This window comes from Aptenodytes patagonicus, chromosome 19, assembly GCF_965638725.1.
Source record: "Aptenodytes patagonicus chromosome 19, bAptPat1.pri.cur, whole genome shotgun sequence".
Lineage (NCBI taxonomy): Eukaryota > Metazoa > Chordata > Aves > Sphenisciformes > Spheniscidae > Aptenodytes > Aptenodytes patagonicus.
The window spans coordinates 1,106,259-1,132,354 of NC_134967.1; the positions used below are offsets into that span (position 1 = coordinate 1,106,259).

A 26,096-nucleotide genomic window follows, 5' to 3' on the forward strand; every position below is an offset into this window, starting at 1 on the left:
TTGGGACACATCCTTCCCTCCTTGCAAAGATTTACCCGAGGGTTTTGCAGCCATGCACCCCCAGGAAGGCATTTTTTGGGGGCAAGGGGGACTTTTTGAGGGACAAGCAGGTCCCATGGGTGCTGCAACCCCTACATAAGCCCTGCAGCATCCCCTGGACCCTGCTCCTGCAGCGTGGGAAGGGACCCACAATTTCAGGGAGGAGGGAACTGTCCTTGAACAAGAAGGACATTGAGCACCGTGGCACCCCGCGAACAGGGCATCGAATTGTTCCCGCGGGTGTCCAGCCCCGGCCATTACCATAACCATCCAGGGAATGTGAGTAAATAAATCCTGCCCCACGCCGCCGGAGCCGGGCACCCCCATAATATTTGGAGAAGGCGTAGGGCAGGTCCCGTTCAGCGTCGGGGCAGGAGAGGGGGATTCTGGGGGAGGGTTTCTCCAGGACAAATGGATGGTTGCCCACCATCCCGGTGTCCGACCCTGGCCAGCCGAGCGCGTGAGCAGACTGTTGATGAGGCTGGGGCAGTTAACGATTGCCAGGTCCTGGGGCTGCCACTTGCTTGGTGTCACCGGGGCGGTGGCACGTGTGCCCCCCACACCCTGCGTCCCCCTCCTGCGGGGGGGAAGCTGCCGTCAATGCCAGCTCTTGTTGGTGCCATGGTGGTATGCCCGGATTCCCCCCGCGGAGAGGTGAGGGTCAGGCCTGGCGGCGTGGGGGGCATGACCCCCTTCCCCGCTCCCGTGCCGAATTCCTGGAGCCACCCCCGGGGCCTCTGCGGCTGGAGGGGGGGGTCCCGGCCCATGGCAGGAGTGCAAGGGGTCATGGATGGGGTGGGGGCTCACCTCCCCTCGTCCCCGCTTCCTGCCTCCCTTGGGGCCCCCCATTTTCCCCATCTCCCTCCACTGCCTCTTGGGGGGGTCCCCATCTCCCTCAAGACCCAAATCTCCCCCCTAGGACCCAAATAGCCCCCATGCCCCAAATCTCCCCCCCCCCCCAAAACCCAGTTCTTCCCCCCAGGACTCAGATCTCCCCCCCGGCCCCAAATCACCCCCCTTCAGAACCAAATCTCCCCCCCCAGGACCCAAATCTTCCCCCTCCAGGACACATATCTTCCCCCCTCCAGGCCCAAATTCCCCCCCGACCCCAAATCTTCCCACCCCAGGACCCAAATCCCCCCAGGACCCAAATCTCCACCCCACCCCAACCCAAATCTCCACCCCGGCCCAAATCTCCCCCCCCCCCGGCCCAAATCTCCCCTCCTCGGACCCCAATCTCCCCCTCCCGGACCCAATCCCCCCGATCCCTCCACGTCCCCCGCAGCCCTCCCTCCGGGCCTCCCCCCATTGCCTTTTCCCTCCTCCCAGGGCCGCCCCCGCCATCTCCCCAGGGGCGTGGCCGGCGGGGCGTGGCCGGGAGGGGCGTGGGCGTGGCCGCGGCGGGCCGTGGCGGGGGAGCGCGGCGCGGCCAGGCGCGAGGCGGCGGCGATGGGCGGCGGGGCGCGGGAGCTGGCCGGGTACCTGGCGGCGCTGGGCGGGTGGGTGGCGGCGGTGGCGGCGGCCGTGCTGCCGCAGTGGAGGCAGAGCTCGTACGCCGGGGACGCCATCATCACGGCCGTGGGGCTTCACGAGGGGCTGTGGATGAGCTGCGCCGCCCAGAGCACCGGGCAGGTCCAGTGCCGCCTCCACGACTCGCTCCTCTCCCTCGACGGTGGGTACGGGGGGGGGGGAGGGGGCGGGGGCCGGGGCCCCGTGGGGATGAGCCCCGCTTCCTTCCGTGGGATAGAGCCCCCCCTCCGTGGGTCTGAGCTCCTCTAATGAGTCTGAGCTGCCCTTGCCCCCCTGCAGGTCTGAGCCCCTCTTTGAAGCCCCCCCGTATAGGTCTGAGCCCCTCTTATGGCGTTGACCCCTCCCATATGGGTCTGAGCCCCTCTATGGGTTTGACCCCCTCCCCAATACGGGTCGGAGCCCCTCTGTGGGTTGGAGTCAGCCTCCCCTGGGTCTGAGCCCCTCTATGGGTTTGATTCCCTCCCTGATATGGGTCTGAGCCCCTCTGTGGGTTTGATTCCCTCCCCGATATGGGTCTGAGCCCCTCTGTGGGTTGGAGTCAGCCTCCCCTGGGTCTGAGCCCCTCTATGGTTTTGACACACCCCCCCAGCAGGTCTGTACCCTCTCCACGTCTGAGTGCCCCTGTGGGTCCGAGCTCCCCTGGCCCCTTCAGTGGTCTGAGTCCTCGGCAGGTCTGAGCCCTTCTTGCACCCCCCCCCAGCCATGGGTCTGAGCCCCTCTAATGCGCCTGAGCCCTCCTCAAAAGGGTCTGAGCCCCCTTTACCCCTCCACTAATCTGATCCACAATGTGGGTGCAAGCCTCCCCCTTCCACCTTCTTGGCCCCCAACCCCCCCCCAGGTCTGAGTCCCTCTTGTCCCCATGGGTTTGAGCCCCTTTGTGTGTCTGAGACCCCCCCCCAGCCCCTGTGGGTTTGAGCTCCAGGGTTGGCATCACATTTGGGGACCTACAGTGCCCCGTGGGGACATCCCCTGGGGGCTGTGCCTCACCCTTGTGGCATTTGGGGACTGCGGTGCTGCTGTGGGCAAGGTGTTTCCCAGCCCAGGAAATCATGGCGAGGGTGAGTGTGGCAGGGAGGGAAGGTCGGGGAAGGCATGGGGAGCGGTCCCCTGAGTTGAGCTGAGGTCTCCCCACCAGCCGTGTGGGGAAGGGGTGGCACGGGAGCCACGCAGCGAGGACAGGGTTAAGGACAGGTTCATCCCCAGCGTGGGACGAGGTGACCTTGCTTTGGGAGAGACCGGCTGTGGCCGAAAGCACATGCTGGCAAGCGGCTTTTCTCCCCCCCCCCCCCCCCCGCCCTGCTTGCAGTTCATATCCAGACCTCCCGGGCTCTCATGGTGATTTCTCTCCTCCTGGGATTCTTCGGCATCATTGTGAGCGTGGTGGGCATGAAATGCACCAAAGTTGGCGAAGAGGATCCTGTTACCAAGAGCCGCATCGCTGTTGCTGGAGGTGTCCTCTTCATCCTCTCCGGTAAGGCAGCTCCAGCCTTTGCACCTCTCTGAGGCAGAAGACCTCAAACACCTTTTAAAAGCCGTTTGATGGAGGAAGGGGAGAGGTTTGGTGATGGGCTGGGTGTTGCTGATGTTCAACGTTTGATGTCTAGTTGAAGTTGTCTCTGCTCATTGCAGGGAGGTTGGACTAGATGACCTTTAAAGGTCCCTTCCAACCCAAACCATTCTATAATTCTATGATTCTATGTCCAGGTCTGTGCACATTGGCCGCCGTGTCCTTGTACGCAGCACAGGTGACCTATGAGTTCTTCAGAGAGAGCACCGTCCCCATCAACGCCAGGTAAGAGCCCGGCTCAAGGGATGCTCTTTTTCTGAATCCCAGCTTGTCCCTGCACTTCCCATAGGACCTTCCCTTGCCGGTTTTGGCAACGTGCGGAGTCGTGGGCAGATGTGCCAAACGGGGTGGGACCTACGTCACCCCACAGCTGCCATGTTGCAGAAGATCTCCCCGAAGCTAAAGCTTTAGTCGGTACCACTGCCGACTTTGCGCTGGGACAGAGTAAGAGCGCTCACATGGAGTTTCAGCCCAAGGGAGGATTAAAGCACGGGGAAACCTAGTAGCTGGATCCAGCCAACGTGAAAGATGGGGATGGCCAGGGAGAAGAAGACCCAACATCTGCCTCGACATCGCCCGTAGCCTTGTCAGGGTTTCAAGCATCCTTGTGTCCATGGGGTCCTCGTCTCAATTTGCACCTCTGCCTTTTCTGCCCCCCCTCCCTGATGCTTCCTTCCCTCTCTCTCTTGCCGCAGGTACGAATTCGGCTCGGCTCTCTTCGTCGGCTGGGGGGCCGCCAGCCTCACCGTGCTGGGGGGCTCCCTCCTGTGCTGCTCCTGCCCTGCCAAGGAGCAGCGAGGACAGCAGTACTACCGGCAGTCGCAGCCTTCAACGGCTCGGGAGTACGTCTGATCCCTAACCCTGCCCTCCTGCTGCCCAGCGCTTCCCTCCCCTCCCAAAAACAGGCAAGACCCCAGCACTCCCACCCTGCGTGGTCCCTGGATGCCCCATGAGACCTTTCTCCTCATCATTTTCCAGGTTTCAGCGCCGTTTGCAGCGCCATCCTCTAAAATAGGGGGTTTTTGGGGTCATAGCTCCTGTATCCATCGTTGCCAGGCTCCCCCCAGCTGGGAGGGTTGGCACCCCCAGCCCCCCCCCGGGGTGGTCGGGACCGTGGGTGGCTGGATCGTGTCTGTCTGCAGAGCGACGGCAGCGGCAGGGCAGTGCCGGTCCCGCGGGGGCACGATGCCGGTCCCGCGGGGGTGTGCTGCACAGAGGCGCTTTGTGCTGTGACCCCCCCACCTCTGCATCCTGCAGCCCTGTTTTCGGGAGCAAGCGGGGAGCGAAGCCGGCGCTTGGTTTTCCCGGGATGAAGCTGCTGCCCCACCACCGTCAGACCCAGCCCAACCCAGGGCTCGAGCATCCCTGCGCCCTGCTTTTGGCAGAGGGATGCTTTCGGGGTGCAAGCGTTCCCCTGTCTCATTGCTACCCAAAAGCAACATTTTTTTTATATTAATATATTAATTCTTGATTCAAGCAGATGAGAAATTAGAAACCACCTGGTTGCCAGTGCTCCAGCTGAGCTCTGCCAGCTAAAATCTGCCCTGGGCTTATTTCTCACCAGGCACAAGTATGTGGCCTTGTTAAGCAGAAGAATAAATGGCGTTGGGCAAATTAAAGCAGGCAAAAAGGGGGCTTTGAACACAAAGCAGTGGTTTGTTTTTATTTTTGGTGCCCAGCACAGCTATTTCAGGTAGCAGATGGACAGACCCGTGAATTTTGATGCCTCCCCGCTGTGTCCAAATCCCTCTTCCCACAACAGGATCCCCTGGAGCGGGTGGTGAAGTCTTCAGAGCTGATGTGCTAATTGCCTCCACCTCCTTGTACCTCCTCTCAACCGCTACTAACTGCTCTGCAAACGCCATCGCTCCAATTTCATCCATAAATCCCTCCAAAACCCCCCATATCTCCATCCATCCATCCATCCATCCATCCATCCATCCATCCATCCATCCATGTGCTGTGCCAGCTAACCTGCAGGAAAAAACAGTGGAAATGATCCAAAAAGAGCTTGATTATATATTTTTATTATTACTATTATTATTACTATTACTATTATTATTATTACTATTATTTTAATCCCAATTAGCTGAAGTAGCTGATTTTGTTTTTATTTTATTTTGCTCTATTTTATTTCATTTTCCTCTATTTTATTTTACGCCCATGCACTGCTTTGGGCCCTGGTCCGTGCCGGAGGGGAAGCGATGCGATTTCAGCCCTGGGGGTGTGTGATTTCTCTCTCTGACACAGGACTAACAGCCCTCTCTCTCTTTTAAATTGCAGACCCCCTGTAAAAATGTCTTCTTCACCCATCAGGGGAGAGCAGTGCTTATAGTCTGTCTTCACCCGTCAGGTGCTTGGTTGGCTGAATCCAACTTATGGGGTTCCCCTCCAAAAATACACACCAAAAGCTACTGCAGTGAGGATTGAAAAGGAAACTCGTGCTTTAAAAAAAAAAAATCAATCAAAAAGGTGTTTTTCTATCAAGAGCACAGCGTTGTGTAGAAGAATGTTTTTATTCTTTTAATATAAAATTGCATTAACTTTTCTATGGGATGCATGGCCGTGGGAATGGGACCGGTTGGGATTTTTAAATTCTTTTGCTGATTGTTTGTACTAAAAATTGTGACTCAGTGATATTAAAATATTTCCGATCATGGGCATCTTTCTAAAATCGTCTCTTTGTTCTCCCCTCTTCCAAATCTGGGCCAGTCCCATGCAAGTGACTCCTTTGCTGGGTCGAAGCAATTTCTGCGGCGTGGTCCAGGCAGGAGATTCTCCCCCATGCTGAACGGTTTTTGCCCTCCTGGGCAGCTGCTAGCTGAATGTCTCGAGTCTTTTGCCATGTGACGCTCTCGAAGGAGGGGATGTGGCCTTGAAATTGCTTAATTTAAGGCTAAACCCATGGAAAAGCCCAGATGTCCCATGCAGCAGGGTTGCACCCAGCATCTCCTGCTTGCAGCCACCACTTGGTCCCTCTGCAGGGCTCTTCCCAAGGCTGAAACGCCACCAGCATCCTCCTCTTATTGCCCCTCAAAGCTGGGCTCTCCCTTATTTTCTCCCATTTTCCGTGAATTCAGAGCTGGCTTGTGCCTAATTGGGCACTTTGCTAATTTAAGCTGATTTTTGCTTTCCCCGCGGAGGGGCAGGACCTCCCCTCCGTGATGCTGTGCCTGGTTTTCCTTGGGGGATGATGCTTTCCATCCAGGTTTTTGCACAACCAGTGTCTTATCGCAGCATCCTCGTCCTGCCCGTGGCACCTGGCCCACGAATACACCGCATCCCATCTCCAAAAGCAGGGGTTTGGGGTCCTTGGTGGCTCCCGTGACATCTCCACGGGTCACCCGAGGGCTCCCTGGGGATGGACGCCCGGGCTGGAAGTACATCAAAGCCGGGGGGTGGGAAAATAGCTGAGCGGCGATAACATGTTCAGGGGTATAAAGGCCCCCACTGTCCTCCGGACAATCCTTCGTGTGTTTTGCACAGGGCAAAGCGGGATAAAATATGGGAACGGGACGCCGGGCTCGCTGCGATACGTGTGATCTGCCTCCGTCCACATCGTATCCAGGCTAAAACATGTTTTTTCCCCCCCAACACACTTCTTTAATTTAATAAAACCGGCATAGGAACAATATTTAGGTTTCTGGTCATACCTCTTGCTTGCATCCAAAACGCTGTGAAATAATATTCATTTTTAAATAGGCAGAAATGAGGCAAAAGGGAAAATGACCTCCCCGGATGCCAAGATCGCAGCAAATCTCACCAAATTGACAGGGCACTGAAATTCCATGTAAATAACAGAGTAGGAAAAAAAATCACCTTTTTTCTTAAAAAAAAAAATTTAAAAAAATTAAAATAAATTTAAAATCCATTTCAGTGCCCCTTGTTATATTTAGCACGAAGATGTTTCTGCGGCAGCGCTGCCTTTGGCCGGGGGCCCGCAGCCGGTCCACACGCAGAGGGGCTTTCCTCATGCCTCTGAGCCATGACTGCTTTAATTCGATGGTATTTTTATTTATCTTTATGCATTGGCCTGCCCCACCAGCATCCACAGAGTTCTCTCCACCTCTATGAGATGGTCCCATCAAAGAAAACATCTTTATTTCTTTTTTTTTTTCCTTCCAGCCATAGCAGGTTTCCCCTGCACAACGTGTGCTAAAACACAAAGATTTGGGTCTCCTGTCAGCACCGTTTTTTTTAACACGTGAGTTTTATAAACCTAGTGGGACACAAGATCTGATTTTCACCTTCATTAACCAGGGAAATTATCTTAATTATTCAGCTACTGATAGATCTGCCCCTCTGCCTCCATCTTTTCAACCCCCCCAAAAGGTTTCAGTTGAGAATGGACAAGGCAGATTATTTTGATATATAATAAACTGACTGTTTAGGTGAGCAGAAAATAAAAATAAACCTATTTCATAGGTGTCGCCAGGGCATGCAGCTGCAGTTTTGCATTGCTTGGGGTCACACCAGAGTTTCACATGTCATGGATGTCCAAGTACCATAAATTCCTGAGCTGTAAATGTTGGAAAATGAAGGTACACAAACCCTCTTGGACGTTTTCAGCACTAACGCCCAAGCGTTGGACCTGCCATGTGCTGAAATCCCGGGAAAACAGGATAACCCAAAATAAAGCCACAGCAATCGCACACGTCAGGCACCTGGGTGCCTCTGCGGGGCTGAAGCTCGAGGATTTGCCAAGGCCTTGGTGCGTTGCCAAAATCCCCACAGTTCAATGCTGCAGAGGATTATCTAGAGGAAAAAAAAAACCCAAACCCCAAAGCAAACCTAAAAATCCCCCAAGTGCATCTCTTAAACATAACCCGTGAAATGGAAATACGGATGTGTTTTCCATGGGTCTAGGAGGCGAGGGTGTGGCGATGTCCGAGAGCCATGGGGCACAGCTGATCCCGGGGATGCTCAGAGGATGCTGCGACACGATGCTTTGCAAGAAGGCGAGAGCAAAAGCCATTTTTCTTCCGAATAGTGGGGGATCAGGGAACAAACCCGCAGTTTTTAGGGCAGCTCCAAGTGCCAGGCAGCTGGGGTACCACTTTCCAGGGTCACAAAAACCTCCTCGGCGGCTGACCAAGCACATCATGTGAGCCATAACCGCTGCAGAACAAAATCACTTGTTTTCCACTTAATGGGGGGGGGGGGGGGGGGAAGGGTCCTAATTATTGGCTGCATGCCTGACCAAAGGGTTTTAATTATCCTCCTTGCATTTTAGCTTCTTTCTCCAGCCACCTCCACCCCTCTAACTCTCTTGCACCAGTCCTGGGGACCCAACATATCTTAGGCCATCCACTCCTAGGCAGTAATTAAAAGGTCTAATTAAAAAATGTGGGATATTCGCCCGGGACACAGAGTCCCCCACCTAGGGAGTGTTCCCAGCGGGTTCCCACAGGTTTCCCCACGTGATATTTTTTTGGGGAGGCTCCATTTCCAACCTATTACCGTTCTAACCGCAGGGATGCCCATCACGCCTTGGAGCACAAAGCCCATCTGACGTGCCTTGGAAAAACCTTAAATAGCCCAGCACAGGCTCCGGCAGGCGTTGCATTTCCCCGACTCCATCAGTCGGGTCAGGAGCAAATCCCATCAACACTTGAAAGCCTTCAAGACCCCCGTCCCCAGCCCCAGTCATCAGCGACAAAAAGCTTTTGCCATCATCCCACCCCAGCAAGGATGAGCCTGCGGTGAAGGTAACGCTCCCCCCCGAGCCCCTTTTTATTGCTAACAGGGTTCAAAGCTGGTTTTTGCCAGGGTTCAGGATTTCTTTCTTTTCTTTTTTTTTTTTCTTGCTCATATAACTCAAATGGCTGAACAGATTTTCTTCAAAGGCTTCAAAACAGCCAGGGTCTAGCGGAAAAAAATAAGGTTATGGAGAGTTAGCTCAGAAGGGAGCCTGGGAAATTAAAAAATATTGTAAATTGGGGTCTGAGAGGCTGCCTGTTAATAACGTAAACTCTCAGAGTGAAGCTGATGGAAATGCCCAAAGAGACAGGGTGAGTGGTACCTCTGCTCCCAGCGGCACCCCAAGAGGGGACGTGGTGGAAGATCTTGCACACAGGGTGTGGGAACCGTGACCCTCCTTCCCACCTCTGCCCCGCGGGGAAGCCTGTGCCATGCCAGGGTGGGCAGCACCTGGCTGAAGGTCACAAACTCTGCTATGGTGAAGAGTCATCACCTTACGATAATTAACCCATGCAGCTCAGACACCCATCCGGTCTCATTAATTAACCCACTCATGGGAACCCCTCTGCCCAAAGGGCTGTCGCAGTGGTTGCAACTTCAGGCGCTAAAATATTTAGCATCTTGAGTTGCAGAACACAGCAAAGCGGGGTTCATGGCCAGGCTGTGGAGATACAATATCCTCTGCTCCATACCTGGGGCATAGCTCCCCTCTCCGCAAAGTCCCTCCATCTCTGGCAAGGATAGAAAACAGATGGTCCCATCCCTTCTGGTCTTTGGAAAGCCTCGGCAGCACCCAAGGGCACCCACATCAAGCCCCAGCAGCCATCACCCACCTCCGTAATGGGAGATGCTTTCTTTGGGCTTGCCGCTTGAGAGTAGAACATCTCCATGGGACACTTGCTTGTGCTCCAGCCTGGATGTTTCAACACTCCATTGCTTTTCTTCAAAAAAAAAGCAAGAAAAGGCGGGTGATCTTCCCACCGAATCACATGGATATGGGGATGGAGGCATCAAGAAAACCTTGGGATATCAGGAGACACATGCTCAGATCACAGACTTTGACAACAGTAGTTGTTTGACAAGGTTTTCCAGCAGCTCTTGATTCCCAAAAGGCAAGTACTAATGGTTGGCAACTTCAGATGGTCTATTTGGAAGAGAGGACATCTAGAGAGCAACGCGATATGGGTATGCCTCCACTGCAAAATTAATGTACCTCTGAAGGCCCTGTCTACATGAAAACCTGGTGGCCCAACCTCAGCTGAGGGTATTAGAGCATGTTGGCAGCACTGAGGACCATGAGATGGGCCCCAGATGACTCACAGGGATGCAGAGAACACCCTGGCCTAGGTGGCACTTTGTCCTTGATGGATCAGGTACTTGGGAAGTGGCCAGAGCAGAAGTGGCAGATGTCTCTGTGCCCTTGCAGGTAACCCCATGAGCAGCACAGCCTTGCAGATGACGGCATTCGGTCTTGCTCTTCTCTCAACCCTCTTCCTGCTCCTTGCCACATGCACTGACTGCTGGATGGTGAACGCTGATGACAGCTTGGAGGTGAGCAGAGCAACCATCTTCAAGGTTAGCAGCTGGGAGCAAGGTGGGTACCTTGACATCCATGGGGTTGCACCATGTCTCCACGGGCTTGGAAAGGGGACATGGTGGGACAAACCCACTGCTTTCTGCATGAGTTGGAAGATGAGAGGATTAGAGATATAGAGAAATGCTGGAGCAGAAGGAGGAGACAGAGAGCAAGGCATGGGTAGGGAGTCACTGGGACGTGTCCAGCTGTGGTGGTGAGAGCCTGAAGATCTGCCTTGCTGGGCTGGGATTTCCCTGGGGAACTGGGGTGCTTTTTGGTGCTTTTTGCTTGAGTGTCTTTCTCCTGCTTCCAGGTAAGTCACAAATGCCGGGGGCTTTGGAGGGAGTGTGTCACCAACATGCAGGATGGGGTCAGAACCTGTGACCAGTACGACTCCATTTTGGCAGACCATCCAGGTAAGCTGGCATGGCCTGGAGGTGTTTTTTAAGTTCACAGCTAAGAGTTTTCCTTCTTCCCTTTTTGAGAAGATGATCCTCGTTGCAAAGGGCTGACCTTCATCAGTTAGCAATGCAGGCCCAGGGCTTCTCTTGGTCTCCTGCCCCATCAACATGGCCTGGACAGCAACCCATGGGCCAGCCAGATCTGCCATTGGGTCACCGAGCAGGAGAGAGGCCATGAAGCTGTGCCACCTCACAACAAATCTGTTTTGGCACACAGAGCCCAGGTGCAGCTCCTACCCCCCATTGCACGGTGGGATTTGCAACCCCACTGATGTTGCATGCAGGGGTGAGGACCATTCCCACTGGCCAAGGACTTGCGTCCTCAGCTCACGGACAGTCATCTCGTGGTATGAAGACTTCTCCTGGCCTGCACAGGGCACATCAGGCCCTGCACAGAAGAACCCTCGTATAGGGTGACGACATGGGACAGTACAGATTCGCACAGTGGAGAAGGGAACAAGAAGTCAGCATGGACTAAGTCGGCTGTTGTGCTGCTCTGGGGAAAAAGCTTTGTAACGAGAAGTCACGTTGCACACAGCTGGTGATGTGAACCATGCCAGCTCTCATATTTTTCAGTGGTATGTTGACATTTGCTGTTCAAAACTCCAGCTACACAACTTGGAGGAAAAAACAGAGTCTGGACAGCAGCACCCTCTGTCCAAGCCTGTGGAAGAAAGTCTTGAGTAGGTGGCCACATCCCAAGTGCTCACTGGTGCACCTTAAGTTGTTTGTTTTCTTGAGCTGGTCTAATAACGGGCTTATTAAGTCCTGTTGTAAGGTTTCACATGAGCCTGATGAGCACCTTGGCTACAGCACATGGCAGGCAGGGGGTTGGTGGGTCCCAGCGTGGATCTCTCCTATGGACATGCCCACTGGTGAGCTGGATGACTCTAGCAGGGACACAGGCAGCAGTCTGGAGTGGGGACACCAGTTCCTCTGACCATTCCTCAGTCCCCTTTCTGTGTTTTTTTTCTTCCTTCCCTGCCCAGTGAAGATTGTGGTGACGCGGACCCTGCTGATCACAGCAGACCTCCTGGCTGGCCTGGCTTTGGCTACGTTGCTCCTTGGGCTCGACTGCATCAAGTTCCTCCAGGAAGAGCCTCGTGTCAAACTGAAGATGTGCTACGGGGCCGGTGTCATCCTCAGCATCGGGAGTGCGTGGCTGGGAGAGCTCAGGGGGCAGATGGACCTTGTGGCCCATGGGAAGCTGGGGAGATGCCGGGAGCTAGGGGCACCTCCTCAGAGGGGTCTTGGTGGGCATGGGGGGCTCTTTCTTAACCGGCCCCGTTCGTCCTAGGCATCCTGGGTCTTGTGGGCTCTGTGTGGTATGCGGTGGACGTCTACCTGGAGAGATCCATGCTGGTGTCGCACAACATATTCCTGGGAGTCCACTACGACTTCGGGTGGTCGTGCTGGCTGGGGATGGCTGGCTCGACAGGCTGCTTCGTGGCATCCGTCCTGCTGACCTGCTGCCTCTATGCCTGCGCAGGTCAGTCTGCCCTGTCCCACCCCATCCCACCTTAAATAGCTTTTTGCCCTGCAGGGATGTACGTAGGGTGAAGGACCAGCTCAGAGGGTGCAGGCACTCCTTGCAGGGTCCAGCCAAATCAAGGGGAACCCCTTCGCAGCTGGCCTATGCACTTTGGCTGGGGAGGCTGGGTCATGGCGGGCAGGACTGGGCTGAGTGAGGACCCCATAAGCCCCGTAAGGGCATGGAGGGGGTGCAGAAATGCTCCATCCACATCTTTGGGACCTCGAGGTCCTGGTGAAGGTGTGTTGACATCTACCCAAAGCAGTGGCTGTGCTGGAGCTGTATCACTGTGACCTGCCAAAGCTTGAGCTGGTGGCCGCAAGGATGTGCCGGTGGAAATCTGGCCGTCTCACCATCAGGGACGTGGGGCAGGGGATGCCTCGCCAGACATCATCTCCAGCCACTGGGTGGAAGTTGACCCCACAGCGCTGGCTGTCCGGGTTCATTTCTCCTGCCATGTCCCCATGCTGTGGCACCCCCCGAGCCCCCCTGCTATTGCCGGCCATGACACAACCCCAACTCTTTCCCTGCAGGCCCCAGAAGCCGCTGGCAACCCCAGAGGCTTCCCCAGCCCCGGGGCCGAACGGCCATCAGCAAGATGTATGCCATGGACTCCCGCGTGTGATGGGCAGCAGCACCTCCCGCACCCGGCCCCGCTGCGGGATGCTCTCCCCCCCCAGCCCGACCCCCATTAAAGCACCATCACCTATACTGCGACATCTCTGCGATTGCTTTAAGGCTCCGATTGCAGGGTCTGCGAGAGCTGTAGCGTCAGTGGCTGCAAAAAAGCAAGGGTGCTGCGGAAGCCACCCACAGAGGAGGCTTTTCTCCCCACTTCCAGCCAGGTTTCACAAAAACAAACCCCAGAAAAGCGTTGCTTTAAGAAAAGATGTCCCCAAGTCCCCTAGGGAAGCTGTTGGGACACTGGAGGCAAAGGAGCTCCTCCGCTGCTTTGGAGGAATTTAGTGGAAAGCCTTTTCTGCACAGAGCAACACTGACTCCATGTGGCTGGTGGCCCTGATCACTCATGCACCAGCCTGCTGGAAACCGCCCCTGCGCTCAGAAATTTGGCGGCACAAGGTTTGCATTTAAAAACCGGGTAAAGCTAGTAGCCTGGAGCGTTTGTTGTTATCATGGGGTTATCAGTGGAGGAACTCTGTAGCCAGACATGTCAGGCACAAGGAGGTGAGTCAGTCTGAAGCCTAATGGAGGTGCTCTACCTGCAAAGCTGGGTTTTTAAGTCCACACAAAAAGGGAATTCTGGTTTCCAAGTGAATTATTATCCTTCTTCACTTGCAAACCATTATGAAAACAAACCAGAACCCAAAACCACCAACACACACCCCCCCCGGCAATTGCCGACTGCTTAGTCTTGGCCCTTATCCCTTACTTCTCACCCAAAGGTTAGCAGACAGAAACCATCGCAGCGCAGGGAAGCCGGGCAGAAAGCTCCCTGGTAGGGGCTTTGCGACCCCGAACGGCAGCAGACCAAGCGCCTGGCCTGGGCAGACATTGCCGCAGGGCTACAGACAGTCCCTGCGACGGAACAGCGCAGAAGAGACTCGCAGCAGCGCTTCTGTAGCCTAGGCAGGCTGCAGAACACCTACACCCTGAACCAGAAGAGTTGCAAGGGTCCTCCCAAGCCATCTGTCCCCAGGGGAGGCGGGGACATCATTTCTAATCTCACACGAAGCCGAACGGCAGCAAACCTCTCGCTTTATTGCAGCTCCCGCTGTGGGCGCTACGCAGAAACAGCACCGGCCAACTGCTGTGCCCTGCAGCACGGGAGCAGGTCCGTCAGTATCAGGTTAGTATTAGCATAGGTTAAAGCAGCGCCACAGGGACCCGAAAAATGAAGAAATGTGGTCACTAAAGCCGTGTGCCAGAAATAAAGAGCGCGACTGACAGTTTGCTGTTAAACAGCAGGACGTCTGTGGTCCAAAGGATGGACAGCTTACAGCTGACACATCTAGAGGATGGGCAGTCAGAAGCACGTTAGAAGGTATCTAGAGATAAAGCACGGGGCCCTTAATGGCTGGCACTTGAGCACACAGGGAAACAATTAAAAAGAGCAAGCATTTGCATGATACAAACATAGAGCTCGTTAGTGCACAGAAAGGAAAGCTCTCCAAAGCTGCCCTCAGACAGCCAGTCACATTCGTTACCGGTAATTTATAACTGGTGGTGTTAGAGCACAGCACCACGGGCTGCGGGGCTGAGTGAGGCTGAGCAAGCAGAAATAACAGCTCCAAGGCGGGTGGAGCAGCCCCGCCACGCTCTCCCGGCTCTCCCCGCGAGGTCAAAGCTCAGCGAGAGCTTTTGCCGCAAGGTGCAGCTCCCTTTCTGCGCTCCTTCAACCCCACGTGACCGCAGGCTGCGTGGTTAGTCACCGCAGGGACACAAGGAGCCTGTCACCACCTGAAAAGGCTTCCAGGCAGCAGTCTGGGCTCTCCGACGCCTACCCAGAGGCAAAGCGGCCCACACGGAGCCGAGCGCGACGGCTAAGCCAAGCCCACGCACACACACGCGGCTGCTGTTGGAGGCTCTGGATTCCAAACCCAGCTGGGAACCTGCATTTTCCCCTGGTTTTCCCTGGATTCCCCTTCCCGCACACCAGGAGCAAGACACCAGCAACCCTCGCAGTGACTCAGCTGTAAAGACATCACAGCTGTGTTGCAAGAAGTCAAGAGCAGCCGTGCTCTGCACATCTCCAATGACAAGTTTTGGGGTTTGGGGTTTGTTTGGTTTTCCCCCTTTTTGAAGCACCCTCACACCACCTCGGTTTTGTGACAGCCGTATTCCAGCGGGGACACAGCTGAGCTGCTCCAGCAAACAGCTCTTGGAAAGGCACCGGACTGACACCTCCCCTCTTCGCTCTGAGTGCCTTTCCACCCATTTTTTTTTTTTTTAATGTTTTTTTTGTGTTTTACCCCAACAGCCTGTATGCTGAAGAAACAGAGCAGTCCATTTTCTCCCCAAACCTTTTATGAACACTTAAAACCTTTCATACAAAAGTGGATTTAAAACGACAAGCACACAAGGTAATTCTTTAAGACCTTTATTAACAGATGCTTGCAGTTTGACTTGAAAAAATCAGGTGTATATTTCATACAAATTAAAAATGAGGTTCTTAAAAATCTCAACTTGACCAGATATGAAACAATTTAAAAACCTTTAAAGGTATATTGAGAAAAAACAGGCTTTTAAAAAACGTGTTTATCGTTTCCAAAAGGAGACTTCTTTAGGTAAAAATAATAAAAACCCCATGCTGCATAGATAATGCAGATAGTTCTAGTAATCTGGTCAACAGCAAAAAGCAAGCACTTAAGGTCTTCAGTTCCAATTCTTTTGTTCATTTCTTATTGCTGGAATTTCATTTTCTTTTCTTCTTCACTTCTTAAGTCTTTTCTTTGATGACTAAACTGAAAAAGAGAAAGAGAAAAAAAAAAAAGGATGATCAGGCAGGTGTCAGAGCATTACAGTGCTGTTTTGTCTACCAAGACTCACCTGCAGTTCACAAATTCTCACTGAGCTAACTTTCATACACACAGGAAAAAACCTTACCAACTACAGCTCTTTAATTAGCCCACTACACTCCCACCATCAGCCCGCTTTCAGTGACCAAAACTGCCATCTTCCATGCAAAACGAATGCAGAGGACTCCAGAAAGAGAAGACGCTAAATTTAAACACAAAGGAATCCCCCCTCTGCACTTCTCCCCGCGCTGGCCTCCTGCTTCAGCCTGTTTTGTGGCAGCTTCCCGGGGAGAGCTGCTCACACCAGGCTCTGCAGACACACACAGCTCTGCGCTGCGGGACCAGGTCTGGAAACGTAGCTGGTAAACTCCGAGCCAACCCCTGGGAAGGCACGAGGGCAACTTAAGATCTTCAGGAGACTGCTGAAGAGCAGATTTCTACCTGTGCCTAACAGAGGCAGCGCGGCATCAGTAAACCACTGCCCAGACCACAGAAACCACAATTTACATTCTCCAATACTATCAGTAGACAGGAAGAGCAACCAAGTGTCATCTTGGGGTTTCTCTGAAGCCCATGATATTAAGAATTTGTCCAGCGGGTGTTAACCATTAAGACGAACACCAGGATAAAACGAAGGTTCACATCAAGCGCCCAGAAAACACTGCAGCAAGGCTTGAAGAGGTACCAAGTAATCCATCTGCACAACAAACCCAGCAGCATCCTGGCCCTTGAAGAACGAGTCCCCAAGCTCTCACAGCTGGGAGAGGTCTGCGGCTGATGACACCAAGCTACTGTCCACACCCAACTCCTACGTTCCCCGTTCATCCCATTAACGTGACCACTCATTACCGCTCCCACCAGAGCCTAAACGCGTCTTTCCATTTGTCTGCCCTCCAGGCAACGAGCGATGAGTGAGACACAACAGGAATGGGATATGAACACTGGTGAGAGAGGAAACACACACAGAGAGAGAAAGGAAGAACAGACGAGGAAGGTGCCAGAAAAAAAAGCAGAACAAGTAGAAAGAGGCCTAGCAATGAAAACATTCCCAAGTTAGCAGAACTGTCCATCAGAAGACAGCCCCAAACAAGTGCCAAACCACAGCCAGTCTACCTTGCAACAAAAACAATGTTTTAACATCAACCTTTACGCAATCCCCCCAAGCAGCAAGCCGCACCAGTACCGCAGTACTTCAACCACAGGCACCCCGCACGCGCCATAAAAAGGATCATCTCTACCGGTTTTTCCAGCACTTTTTTGTTTAGATGAAGAGCTGCTACTGAGACGCTCCTGCAAATTCTGCATCAACTTTCTAGGAATTAATGCCTAGAGGTCTTAACGCTATTCACTATCCCTTTCGGATAGAAGCTCAGACACTTAGAGCTGAGTAAATCCCAGTACCTGTTTCTCCTAGCTACTGTCAAGTCACTATACCAGCACCGCTGGAATTACTGTTTCTGGGTGGACGAAGACTGCTGTAAGCCTGAACTACTGAGCACAGCCAAGATTTTAAGATTAACAGTATTCTAGGCAGTGACTCCACCAATGAAAATTAAAGCCTGGTAACAGAGTCCTCCCAATTAATCAACATTTGTACAGCAAAACCTCACGGTTTTGTTTGCTCACAAGTGCTGCCAGTTTGGTTACAACATGCATGAGCAAGAACAGTCCAAACCTTTTAAGGCAAAAATTAAAGGGAAGCAACAAAAGAAAAAAAAAAGTCGGTCATCAAATTGTATCTTCAAGAACCTCCCGACACGTACCCGGATGATGGTAGAGATGGTAAGCCGGTATTTACTCAGCCCCGCCCTGCTCGGCCTCGGGAGCGGACGTGTTCTCAGCTGGTGGTTCGGCTGTCTTCGTCTCTTTGCCATCTTGTGGTTTAGGGTTCTCTGGGCGTCTGCGTCGGTAGTTGAAGTTACGACGGTACCGACGTTGAGGTGGCTGCTGACTTTGGGTCTCATCCCCTTGGTTCTCTTTATCTTCTTCGTTCCCATCCTCCCTAGGCTGTCTTTGACGAGGAGGACCCCTGAAAGTCAAGCTAGGCTTTAACAATGCAGCATCTGACCATCGCCATGTTCCGTCTCTGTTGCTAAAAGGCAAGGTTAAAAAAAAAAGTTGATCTGCAGCATACCTGCGAAATCGTGGTCTATAACCTCGATACATGTTCTGCCTGACTGGTCTGCCTTGTTCTCCTGCACCCTGGTTGTCAGCACCCTGGAAGACATTAGGCAAGAAACCATCATGCAAACCACATGCAAAAGCCTATTAACGCCACAACCAGTCACGCCGTGAGGAAGACGGCTGTAAGGGGGGCTTGTCAGGCTAAGTCTGAGGCGTACAACGAGATGGGCAGAGGTCCTAGGGCACAAGAGTACGCACCGTTACAATTTGTGTTTCTTCCAGTTAATCACATAGGAAGTCAACACAAATTCAAACACACTCTGTTTTTTAAAAGCTGTGATGTTAAGACCTTCAGCTTATCGACATCTGCTCCAATGTTTCATCTTACTGCCAAACCTTAACAAAAACATCTTGAGCATCCACAAAAAGCTGCATCCCATCACCCTGCTCCAAAACAATCAAGCCAGTTTAGCATCACACTTTAAGCAGGTGTTACCTCCACTATCTCTCCCTGCACGGGAGGGTTGGAATATTGTGGTCGACGCCCGTAGGGCCTACGCATATAGTAAGGTGGGTACCGCCGCCTGCGATAGGGACGGCGTTGCTGGGCTTGACCTTCTGGTATGTTCTCTGCTCCTTCGTTCTTTTCCCCACTCTCACTATTCTGGTAGTTTTGCTGGTAGTTGCGTGGAGGACCCCTACGACGTGGATATCGTCTGTAATGGTTACGGTCTGCTGCGTATTTACTGCCTTGCACTGGAACTCCACCAGGACCTGTCACATTAGCTGCCTCCGCACCCTAAAGAGCAGGGATAGCGTTAGGTAGGTAAACGGTCAGCATCATTTCAGTTACAGCATAATATAATTTAGTACTGAACAATGATTTACATCCACATTGTAAAGCAATGAAAAACCATTCATCTCCTTGGATGTCATCAGGCATCAACTCAAACCACAGGCACCACACCAAAGCCTGCAGACCACGTTTTCCGTGCATACTCTAACACCCAAGAGATGTGTTTACCTTTTCTCCCTCAACCACATCAAACTCCACGGTCTCTCCATCTCCTACGCTGCGGAGGTACTTCCTGGGGTTATTCTTCTTTATGGCAGTCTAACAACATAACATCGCAGAATTACATTTACAGGCACAGCGTGAAAATACCACTTAGCATATCTGAAGACTTTTTTTTTTTTAGATTAAGGAATTTGATTATTTAACATCTTAGGAGGAAGACCTGTACTCCTGAAAAAGCAATTAAAACACCATGAAAATCCAGGAAGGCATAAAATTTATCTGTATTACTATAGTCCTGGCCCATCTGAAATGTGTAACAGCTGACTAGAAACATCTGTCAACATGCTGTCCGCTAGCTGAAAAAGCAGTTTGAAAACAAACAAAACACCCCCACAATACACACTGGCCATAGTATTCCTAAGCAGAGTTTAGCATTAAACACCCCCATAGTATTTATACATTCCTCTGAAGTATATACACCAATATATAAGCCTTTCCAATCATACACTCAGATTTCCAGCCCTCTACCATTTCCCACACCACATGGAAATGAGGCTGTCCCAAGCTATATAGACACATCGATGGCCATAAACCAAGAGATTTCATTCTCTGAGGCTTCCAATACCATCGCTTCAGCCATGGTATTTACCATGTAATCACAAATCTACTCTAGCTGTGTGTTATACACCAAGGATTAGCCCTTCCAAGGTGTCAGCACCAGACAAGCCTTTGTATCGGTATCTGCATGTTAAATGACATTACTAGAAAACACTGAATTTTCTGTGCTATTCAGCAGTGGATTAAATTTTTGACAGATGAGTTAATACTCAATATACACCGCTCTCAGCCACATTCTGCTTATCAAACACTTTAACTGAACAGCAATACAAGTGTAACAACTTTACAAAAAATACCAGCAACAGAATTTGACTACTTTTTTTTCCTCCCCTAAATGGAACAAAATCTACGGAAAAAACATGCCCACAAGTCTCAACCTATAAAGCAGTGGTTTTAGGGAAAGACAAGAAACCTTATTACAACAGTAGCTGAGTATAATAGCTCTTCACAAGACCCAAGCTTGAAAATGGGGATGGGAAAAAGCATACACAGCCATAACTCCAAAAACAAGCTGACTTCTTTCAGATTAGACCCCTAAAACTGTTTTATCCTGAAAATTACTACATTAAAACAAATCACTGCCAAACTGTACTTTTAGAAACGCAGACAGTAGTTACCTGACAAGTCCTGAAATCTGACTTGTAAGTCAAGGTCACTTACAGGTTACCCTACTTGCAAATCAAGTAATGGAGTCCGAAAGCTTTCCTTCAGGGTATATATTCCTGCCTCAGTACACAGAAACACAGTAGAGTTGCTTGGCCTTTCTCCACTGCCCATTACAGAATAACTTTTTATAAACAAATGCCTCTACATTTTAATAGCAGGTAATTCAGATAGCACAAGCAAGAAGCTGAGAAATGGCAAATTAAACTCAAGTCCAAATGCTTTCCAGGGGTAACTTTTGCCTCCCTTTGTTTACAACATCAGCAGTATATCCCTAACTGGAAACAAAGCACAATCCATGGGCTCCTAAATGCCAGAAGTGAGCCAAGCTCCACTAGGAACTCTTTGTGGGCTGCTTCACGACAAGAGATCTTAAGACAGAAAGGGTAAAAACACATTGCTGATCACACAGACTTACAAGCCAGACACAAAGGACTAAACTAAGGCCAACCTGCTCCATCAAATAAACCACAGGTATGGTGCGCAGTCTCACTCTAGTTTCCAGAGGTTTACATGCTCCCCAGAGATAATATTTAAATGTATATTATCTGTTTAATTGAAAAAGTATCTATTAAAATGTTTTCAGGCTTTCATTGAAAGCCTGGAGCCATAAGTTTCATGAAAGTTTTGCCTAAAAAAAAAATCTTCACTGGCACTTCATCCTTATTACAGCCCAATTAATTTCTCTCCCTGCTGCAAGCTTTTCATTTAACCTTATTTCCATATGCTTACTAACAACTATATGAATCCACAAGGCAACTGAACTGGACTTCAAACAGTTATCCCCTAGTCAACAGAGCATACTTGCAGACAGTGCAATTTTCACCACTGTACAATATCAGCTCACTTGATCCCATGTACCTCCTGTCCTCATGATGGATGTGGATATGCAAAACCCCCAGAACAAGCAGGCTCTACTTGCAATCCAACAGCAAGAAACAGTTGTTTGTGTTCAAGTAACAGTTCTTGGAAAACGTGAGGCTCTTTCACAGCTTCAATCCTACTTACATAGGTCATGCACAGCAAGTTTCAGAAAGGTAGCATGTTTCAGTTTCAAGGAAGTCTTACCTGATGGACAAACACATCTTCCTTGGTGTCATTCCTGCAAGACAACAGGAAATTGAAATTCATGCATGAAACACACACTAGATTAGCCCAGTTTACAAATTCAGTTCTTTTGGGTGGGGACAACCCAGGGAACTGTCAGGACAACTAGCTTTCAGCATCAGCCTTGCTCCTCAACCTGCTCTCCACTAGTCCCCTACTGGCGTACTGCTTGAAGCGAAGAGATTGTCAGGTAGCCTATGCAAGGTTCAGAGCACAGGCTGAAGTCCAGTGAGTCGCATGTGAAAGCATTCTTCCTCCCTCCTGCACACTGCTCTGTCCTTCACATCCCACTGATGGAGATGTTTGAAGAACGAACACCTGACAAGAGACCAGTCAATCATTTCTGACACGGGTCTGTGTGGGAGATCAGCTATCGCAATCTTTGAAACAAGCTATGATATCACCACTCAAGCCTTGCGTGATCTCTCCAGAGTTACATCCTCTCAGCCTCAATGTCTCCTTCATTTAAGGAGCAACAACACTAGCTGATTAGCACTCCGCTGAAGGCAGCAGGGTTAGCCAAGTTGCATTTGGGAGCACAGAGAGGGAAGAGCTTGGGTTTCTCCCCTCACAAGAAACAGAAAACAGCTCAAGTCTGTACCTACAAGAATCCAAAAGCATCCTTCAGCGTGGTCGTGATACAGGTTCCACAATTACCGCGCTGAGTGAGGCTGGATGACTGCAATATGGTACCAACTGAAGTCAGTAAAGTTTCTGTTCTGCAGTTAAGAGGCACAGCCAAAACAGCCTCCACTCTGGTTTGAGCGCTGTACGTGCTATTTCCACCACTCATAACAAACTTACAGCCATACATCCAAGCTCGCATTGTACCAACCGAACCTCGCTGCGGTATTAGTTTCATTAGTCTGTGGAACGGTTTGAATCAATAGCAAAGTGGCTTTTATTTCCTAGAACGACTGGTTAAAGACATCAGAAAGCAAGCTTGTGTGAAAATATGCTCAGAACTGGAGAGCTTACAGGTATGGGTAACAAAGATTTTTTTTTTTTTTTTTTAAAGATAAAGCCAAGTCTTCCTCACCACTGGCTTTAAAACACGAGGATGACAATTAAGACTTTTCCAAAAACTCAATCCAAGCTACGGCTATTCTGTCAGACAGCACCAGTAAAAATAAGTCACCTTGTTTCCTCATGGAATTGATGCCTACAAGCCTCAAAGGTTACTGGAAAAAGGTAGTCAAAAGCAACAAAGCAGAGCCACTCTGATCATCACACGGCAGCTTATCTCCAAGGCCCCATGATGCCGCATCCAGAAGCCCTTGCAAAGCCTGAGCCTAAATACTTTCTTCTTTGCAATGCAAGATCTCTTACCAGATGCTCCAAAAGCTGAAAACCTTCAGAAGAGCCCAGTAACAGGTTTTCAGTAAAAAAATGCTTAGCACATTCCTTCACTCTCAACTGAGAAATGGTGGTAGGAAGTGCTCATCGTCTATGCTCCACAAGAGTGGACACTCTATGCTCTTGCCCAAGCTTGATTTTGGACAACCATACCAGATGCTTGTTTTTAAAGTCCTTTTGAAAATGCAGTTTCCATTTAAGAGGACACTGGAGTTTTAGATCAACGAATGACTCAGTTACGCAGATATAGCTCAAGGTGTATACATGGTTAGTTACAAAATTTACTGGTCAATTTTGAAGCCCGGTGCCTGATTCCTGACGGTATTTCCCAGCAAGCACATCTAGAAGCAGCAAGCCTACTGCCACTTGGGTGGTGTAATAGTAATAGCGATCACTTTCTCAGAGAAAACTTGAAACGGTACAAGAGAAGCCCCCATTCTGAAGGCCTAACAAGCCCTTCAGCTTATCCTTGCACTAAATGATTCTCCCCTCAACACCTTTAACCCCTAAAATTAAAAAAAAAAGCATCAGACAAGCAGACAGATTAAGAAAACGCCACTGTTAAGTCCAGCAGAGCACTAAATGCAAAGCCAGGTATCAACGTGCAGCTCCAATTATGGTAAGAGGACCACATCCATTTATTATTTTGACAACTGTGAGAAACCATTGACAGATACTCACAATTCAAACTAGTATTTCGGAACAGAAATGCACTTTTAATATTAAAAGAACACAGGAAATACTTGAAGTTAACGTGCACCTAGTTCCAAAGCTAATTTTAGCTGCAAGCAGACCCAGCTGAAGCAAAGACAAGCAAGGGCAGGAGCTCCCGCAAAGTTTCCCTTGCAGCAAGCCAGAGAGATTCCAGAGTTGAGGAAATGTCCTCCAGTTCGGTTCTCAGGCTGCGGCTCTAATCTCCTGATAACATGAGATCATGCTGGGTTTCTCATTAAAAATGGCAACCTCAGGGATTAAACAGCTGCCAAATTAATGACTGAGGAAGCCATTCGGATGGCTTAACTAGCTGCTGTTGCTTCCTTGCTTGACTCACATCACCGAACATTTCCACTACTGAGGGAAACAGGAGAAAAGCCTTCCCTAGAGGTAGAGTTCGTGGCCTATGACTTTATATGCATTTACAAAAGCCAAAGACACTAAAGCTTACGGCACTGACGACTATACGACATTTAACATTAAAACCCACATGAAGAATGCAAACTGGGCGGACTCAGTCAAGTTTTTAAAGCTGCAGACACAAAGCCAATTAAGGAGTTTGGCAGACACATAAGATTGGGTCATAAGGTAACGGACAGTTAAAAAAAAAGCAATATTTAAAACAAACCTAAACAAGAGGCCCAATAAAAGCACCAGTATCTACACTTGCTTCCCTGAAGAGGGATTCCCAAGTCTTCTGCCAAATTCTGAAACTGTGCGTTTGAGGTACCAGGTGTTTAAAGGGGAACAGTTCTTCAAAATATGTCCTCTGCAAAATAACCCATGGGGAGGCCCTCCAGAACTGATGGGTACAAGGATTTCGCATTTTTCCAGAACTGGCTTGCAGAGCAATTCCAGGACTCCTCTACTACTGGACAGCTTCACCGATAAGCCTATTTTAAGTATTTACACAACTCTTTAAGCATTCAAATTTTTCTTTAAAATCAACTGCTGTCATAGAAAGAATCTTCTAGGCACTTGTTTCTTGAGACCCCTTTATAAACCCCACTCTTGTGATATAAAAGAAATCTGAATTTTGCTCATTTCCCTGTACATTTGGGTTTTCCTCAAGAGAGTGTGCTTTTAACTACCAAGCGCTCGGAGCAATTTTTGCTTGCATTGATGCGACTGAACTTCATGCAGGAGTTTAAACAAATGTTTTGCGCGTGCTAACAGCCAGCAGGCTTCTATACCCTTAAGAGCACAAAAACCCCACAAAAACCCAAACCGCCATAAATTAAAAAAAAAAAAAAATCTTCACGCAAGAAACACCACCGTGAAAATAAATTCAGTAGGAGGGCAAGGCCAAGATTGGAGCACTAAAAAGCCGACCCGATACAAACCGACGCGGTGAGAGATGCCGGGATGGAGGTAGGACACGTCTCGGCAGTTTCTCCTGCCGAGCGTCACCACGTAGGGCGACAGAGGCATCGCCTCCGCTGCCCCAGAGCGAGCAGCCACCGGAGCCACCCGCCCCGCTGCCAGCGGCACGTGTCACCCAGGAGCGCGTCCCACCTCCGGTAGGCCCGAGCACAAGCCACCCCCGCCCCGAGCCCTCTCCCCGGTGCTCCCCGTGGCGGGGGGGGGGGGGAAGGGGGCAGCGGCCGCCGCCCCCGGGCCCTCACCTGTTGATGAAGCCGTAACCGTTCCTCACGTTGAACCATTTCACTGTTCCCAAAACCTTCGTTGCTGAGGGGAACGGGGGGGGGGGGAAGAGAGGGAGAGGAGGGAGAGAGAGAGGAGAGAGGCGGCGGCGTCAGGGCGGCACGTGGCGGGGCGGCGCACACAAAGGCCCCGCGTGGCGGACATTTTGAGCCGCCCCGCCCCCACCCGCCGACACGCGGGGCCCGGCGGCGCGCGCGGGAGGAGGAGGAGGAAGAGGAGGAGGCGGAGGGCGCCCAACGGCCGCCGCGGGCGCGAGCGAGGGGGCGCGCGCGCATGGGGGGGGGGGGGAGGAAGGAGGAGAGGCGGCGGCGGCGCGCACCGCCCCTCAGCGAGGGGGAGCTCGCGCCGCCCCTCAGCAATGGCGGGGGGGGGGGGACGACTCGCGCCGCCGCCGAGGCCTCCCAACCGCCGCGGACCCCCCCCTCCCCTCACCGATGACCTTCTTGTCCCCGCCGGCGGGAGGCGCCGCCGAGGCCAGGCCGCTGCCCCCGTTCCCGGTCCCGCCGTTAGGCTTGGAGTCGGCGGGGGCGGCGGGGGCCGCCGCGGGGACGGGGGCGGCGGGCGGCTGGGTCTCGGCCTCGCTGCTCATGGCGGCGGCTGTTCGGTGCGGACGGTGGTGGTGACTGGCTGTTTGCGCCGCCTCCCGCGGTGTGATGGTGACTGAGGCCGGCCGTGGGGGGGCTGCTCCCTGCTCCGGGCTCGCTGAGCTCCGCTCTCCGCTCCCGATACCGATCGAACTGGCCACAATGGCGGCCCGCACCGGCTAGCCACCCCGCGCGCCCCGCCCGCGCGCGACGCTATTCGCCGCTCGGCCCGCCCGTTAAGCGGCCAGCGAGCCCATTGGCTCGCCCCCTCCCGGCCACCGCCCCTCCCGGAACGCCTATTGGCGGCGGCACCTGCCTTTCCTCAGGAACGCGCGCCCACTGGCCGCTCCGGCCGCGGCTGCCAGGC

The 26,096-nt window shown here is 51.8% G+C and overlaps 3 protein-coding genes across 6 annotated transcripts; 2 read left to right on the top strand and 1 right to left on the bottom strand.

Annotated features, from left to right (window-relative positions):
- The first annotated feature begins 1,488 nt into the window (after positions 1–1,488).
- Positions 1,489–5,797, top strand: CLDN19 (claudin 19). 3 transcript variants are annotated; one of them, XR_012996845.1, is made up of 5 exons: positions 1,489–1,711; positions 2,876–3,040; positions 3,274–3,361; positions 3,832–4,041; positions 5,420–5,797. XR_012996845.1 is itself a non-coding variant. In XM_076356236.1 (5 exons), exons 1-5 carry the CDS (start codon positions 1,489–1,491, stop codon positions 5,469–5,471), a joined length of 675 nt encoding a protein of 224 aa, XP_076212351.1. In that variant the 3' UTR covers positions 5,472–5,797. The 3 variants fall into 3 exon arrangements, 2 of the variants coding, with proteins under 2 accessions (XP_076212351.1, XP_076212353.1); XM_076356236.1 differs by having other exon boundaries at positions 3,832–3,978; XM_076356238.1 differs by lacking the exon at positions 1,489–1,711 and adding an exon at positions 1,964–2,627 and having other exon boundaries at positions 3,832–3,978.
- Positions 5,798–10,017: 4,220 nt separating this feature from the next.
- LOC143169157 (claudin-16-like) lies at positions 10,018–13,029 on the top strand. The gene is made up of 6 exons (XM_076356428.1): positions 10,018–10,021; positions 10,263–10,387; positions 10,726–10,828; positions 11,863–12,027; positions 12,171–12,362; positions 12,938–13,029. The coding sequence occupies exons 1-6, from the start codon at positions 10,018–10,020 to the stop codon at positions 13,027–13,029; spliced, it is 681 nt and encodes a 226-aa protein (XP_076212543.1).
- Positions 13,030–15,446: 2,417 nt separating this feature from the next.
- Positions 15,447–25,885, bottom strand: YBX1 (Y-box binding protein 1). 2 transcript variants are annotated; one of them, XM_076356417.1, is made up of 8 exons: positions 25,578–25,885; positions 25,106–25,169; positions 21,372–21,405; positions 19,029–19,118; positions 18,501–18,803; positions 18,015–18,097; positions 17,644–17,921; positions 15,447–15,826 (listed from the first exon to the last, which is right to left on the bottom strand). In XM_076356417.1, exons 1-7 carry the CDS (start codon positions 25,732–25,734, stop codon positions 17,675–17,677), a joined length of 978 nt encoding a protein of 325 aa, XP_076212532.1. In that variant the 5' UTR covers positions 25,735–25,885; the 3' UTR covers positions 15,447–15,826; positions 17,644–17,674. The 2 variants fall into 2 exon arrangements, with proteins under 2 accessions (XP_076212532.1, XP_076212533.1); XM_076356418.1 differs by having other exon boundaries at positions 17,644–17,909; positions 25,578–25,883.
- Between the last annotated feature and the right edge of the window lie 211 nt (positions 25,886–26,096).

What these genes read in the sequence shown, in the direction of transcription:
- CLDN19 (XM_076356236.1), top strand. Translation starts at nt 1,489, where the DNA reads ATGGGCGGCGGGGCGCGGGAGCTGGCCGGGTACCTGGCGGCGCTGGGC. An exon ending in CTCGCTCCTCTCCCTCGACG is followed by an intron (nt 1,712 to 2,875) that starts GTGGGTACGGGG and finishes CCCTGCTTGCAG; the next exon opens with TTCATATCCAGACCTCCCGG. An exon ending in TGTCCTCTTCATCCTCTCCG is followed by an intron (nt 3,041 to 3,273) that starts GTAAGGCAGCTC and finishes TTCTATGTCCAG; the next exon opens with GTCTGTGCACATTGGCCGCC.
- LOC143169157 (XM_076356428.1), top strand. An exon ending in CATTTTGGCAGACCATCCAG is followed by an intron (nt 10,829 to 11,862) that starts GTAAGCTGGCAT and finishes TTCCCTGCCCAG; the next exon opens with TGAAGATTGTGGTGACGCGG. An exon ending in TGTCATCCTCAGCATCGGGA is followed by an intron (nt 12,028 to 12,170) that starts GTGCGTGGCTGG and finishes CGTTCGTCCTAG; the next exon opens with GCATCCTGGGTCTTGTGGGC.
- YBX1 (XM_076356417.1), bottom strand. Translation starts at nt 25,734, where the DNA reads ATGAGCAGCGAGGCCGAGACCCAGCCGCCCGCCGCCCCCGTCCCCGCG. An exon ending in AAGATGTGTTTGTCCATCAG is followed by an intron (nt 19,119 to 21,371) that starts GTAAGACTTCCT and finishes TTATGTTGTTAG; the next exon opens with ACTGCCATAAAGAAGAATAA. An exon ending in TATAGACCACGATTTCGCAG is followed by an intron (nt 17,922 to 18,014) that starts GTATGCTGCAGA and finishes GTTAAAGCCTAG; the next exon opens with CTTGACTTTCAGGGGTCCTC.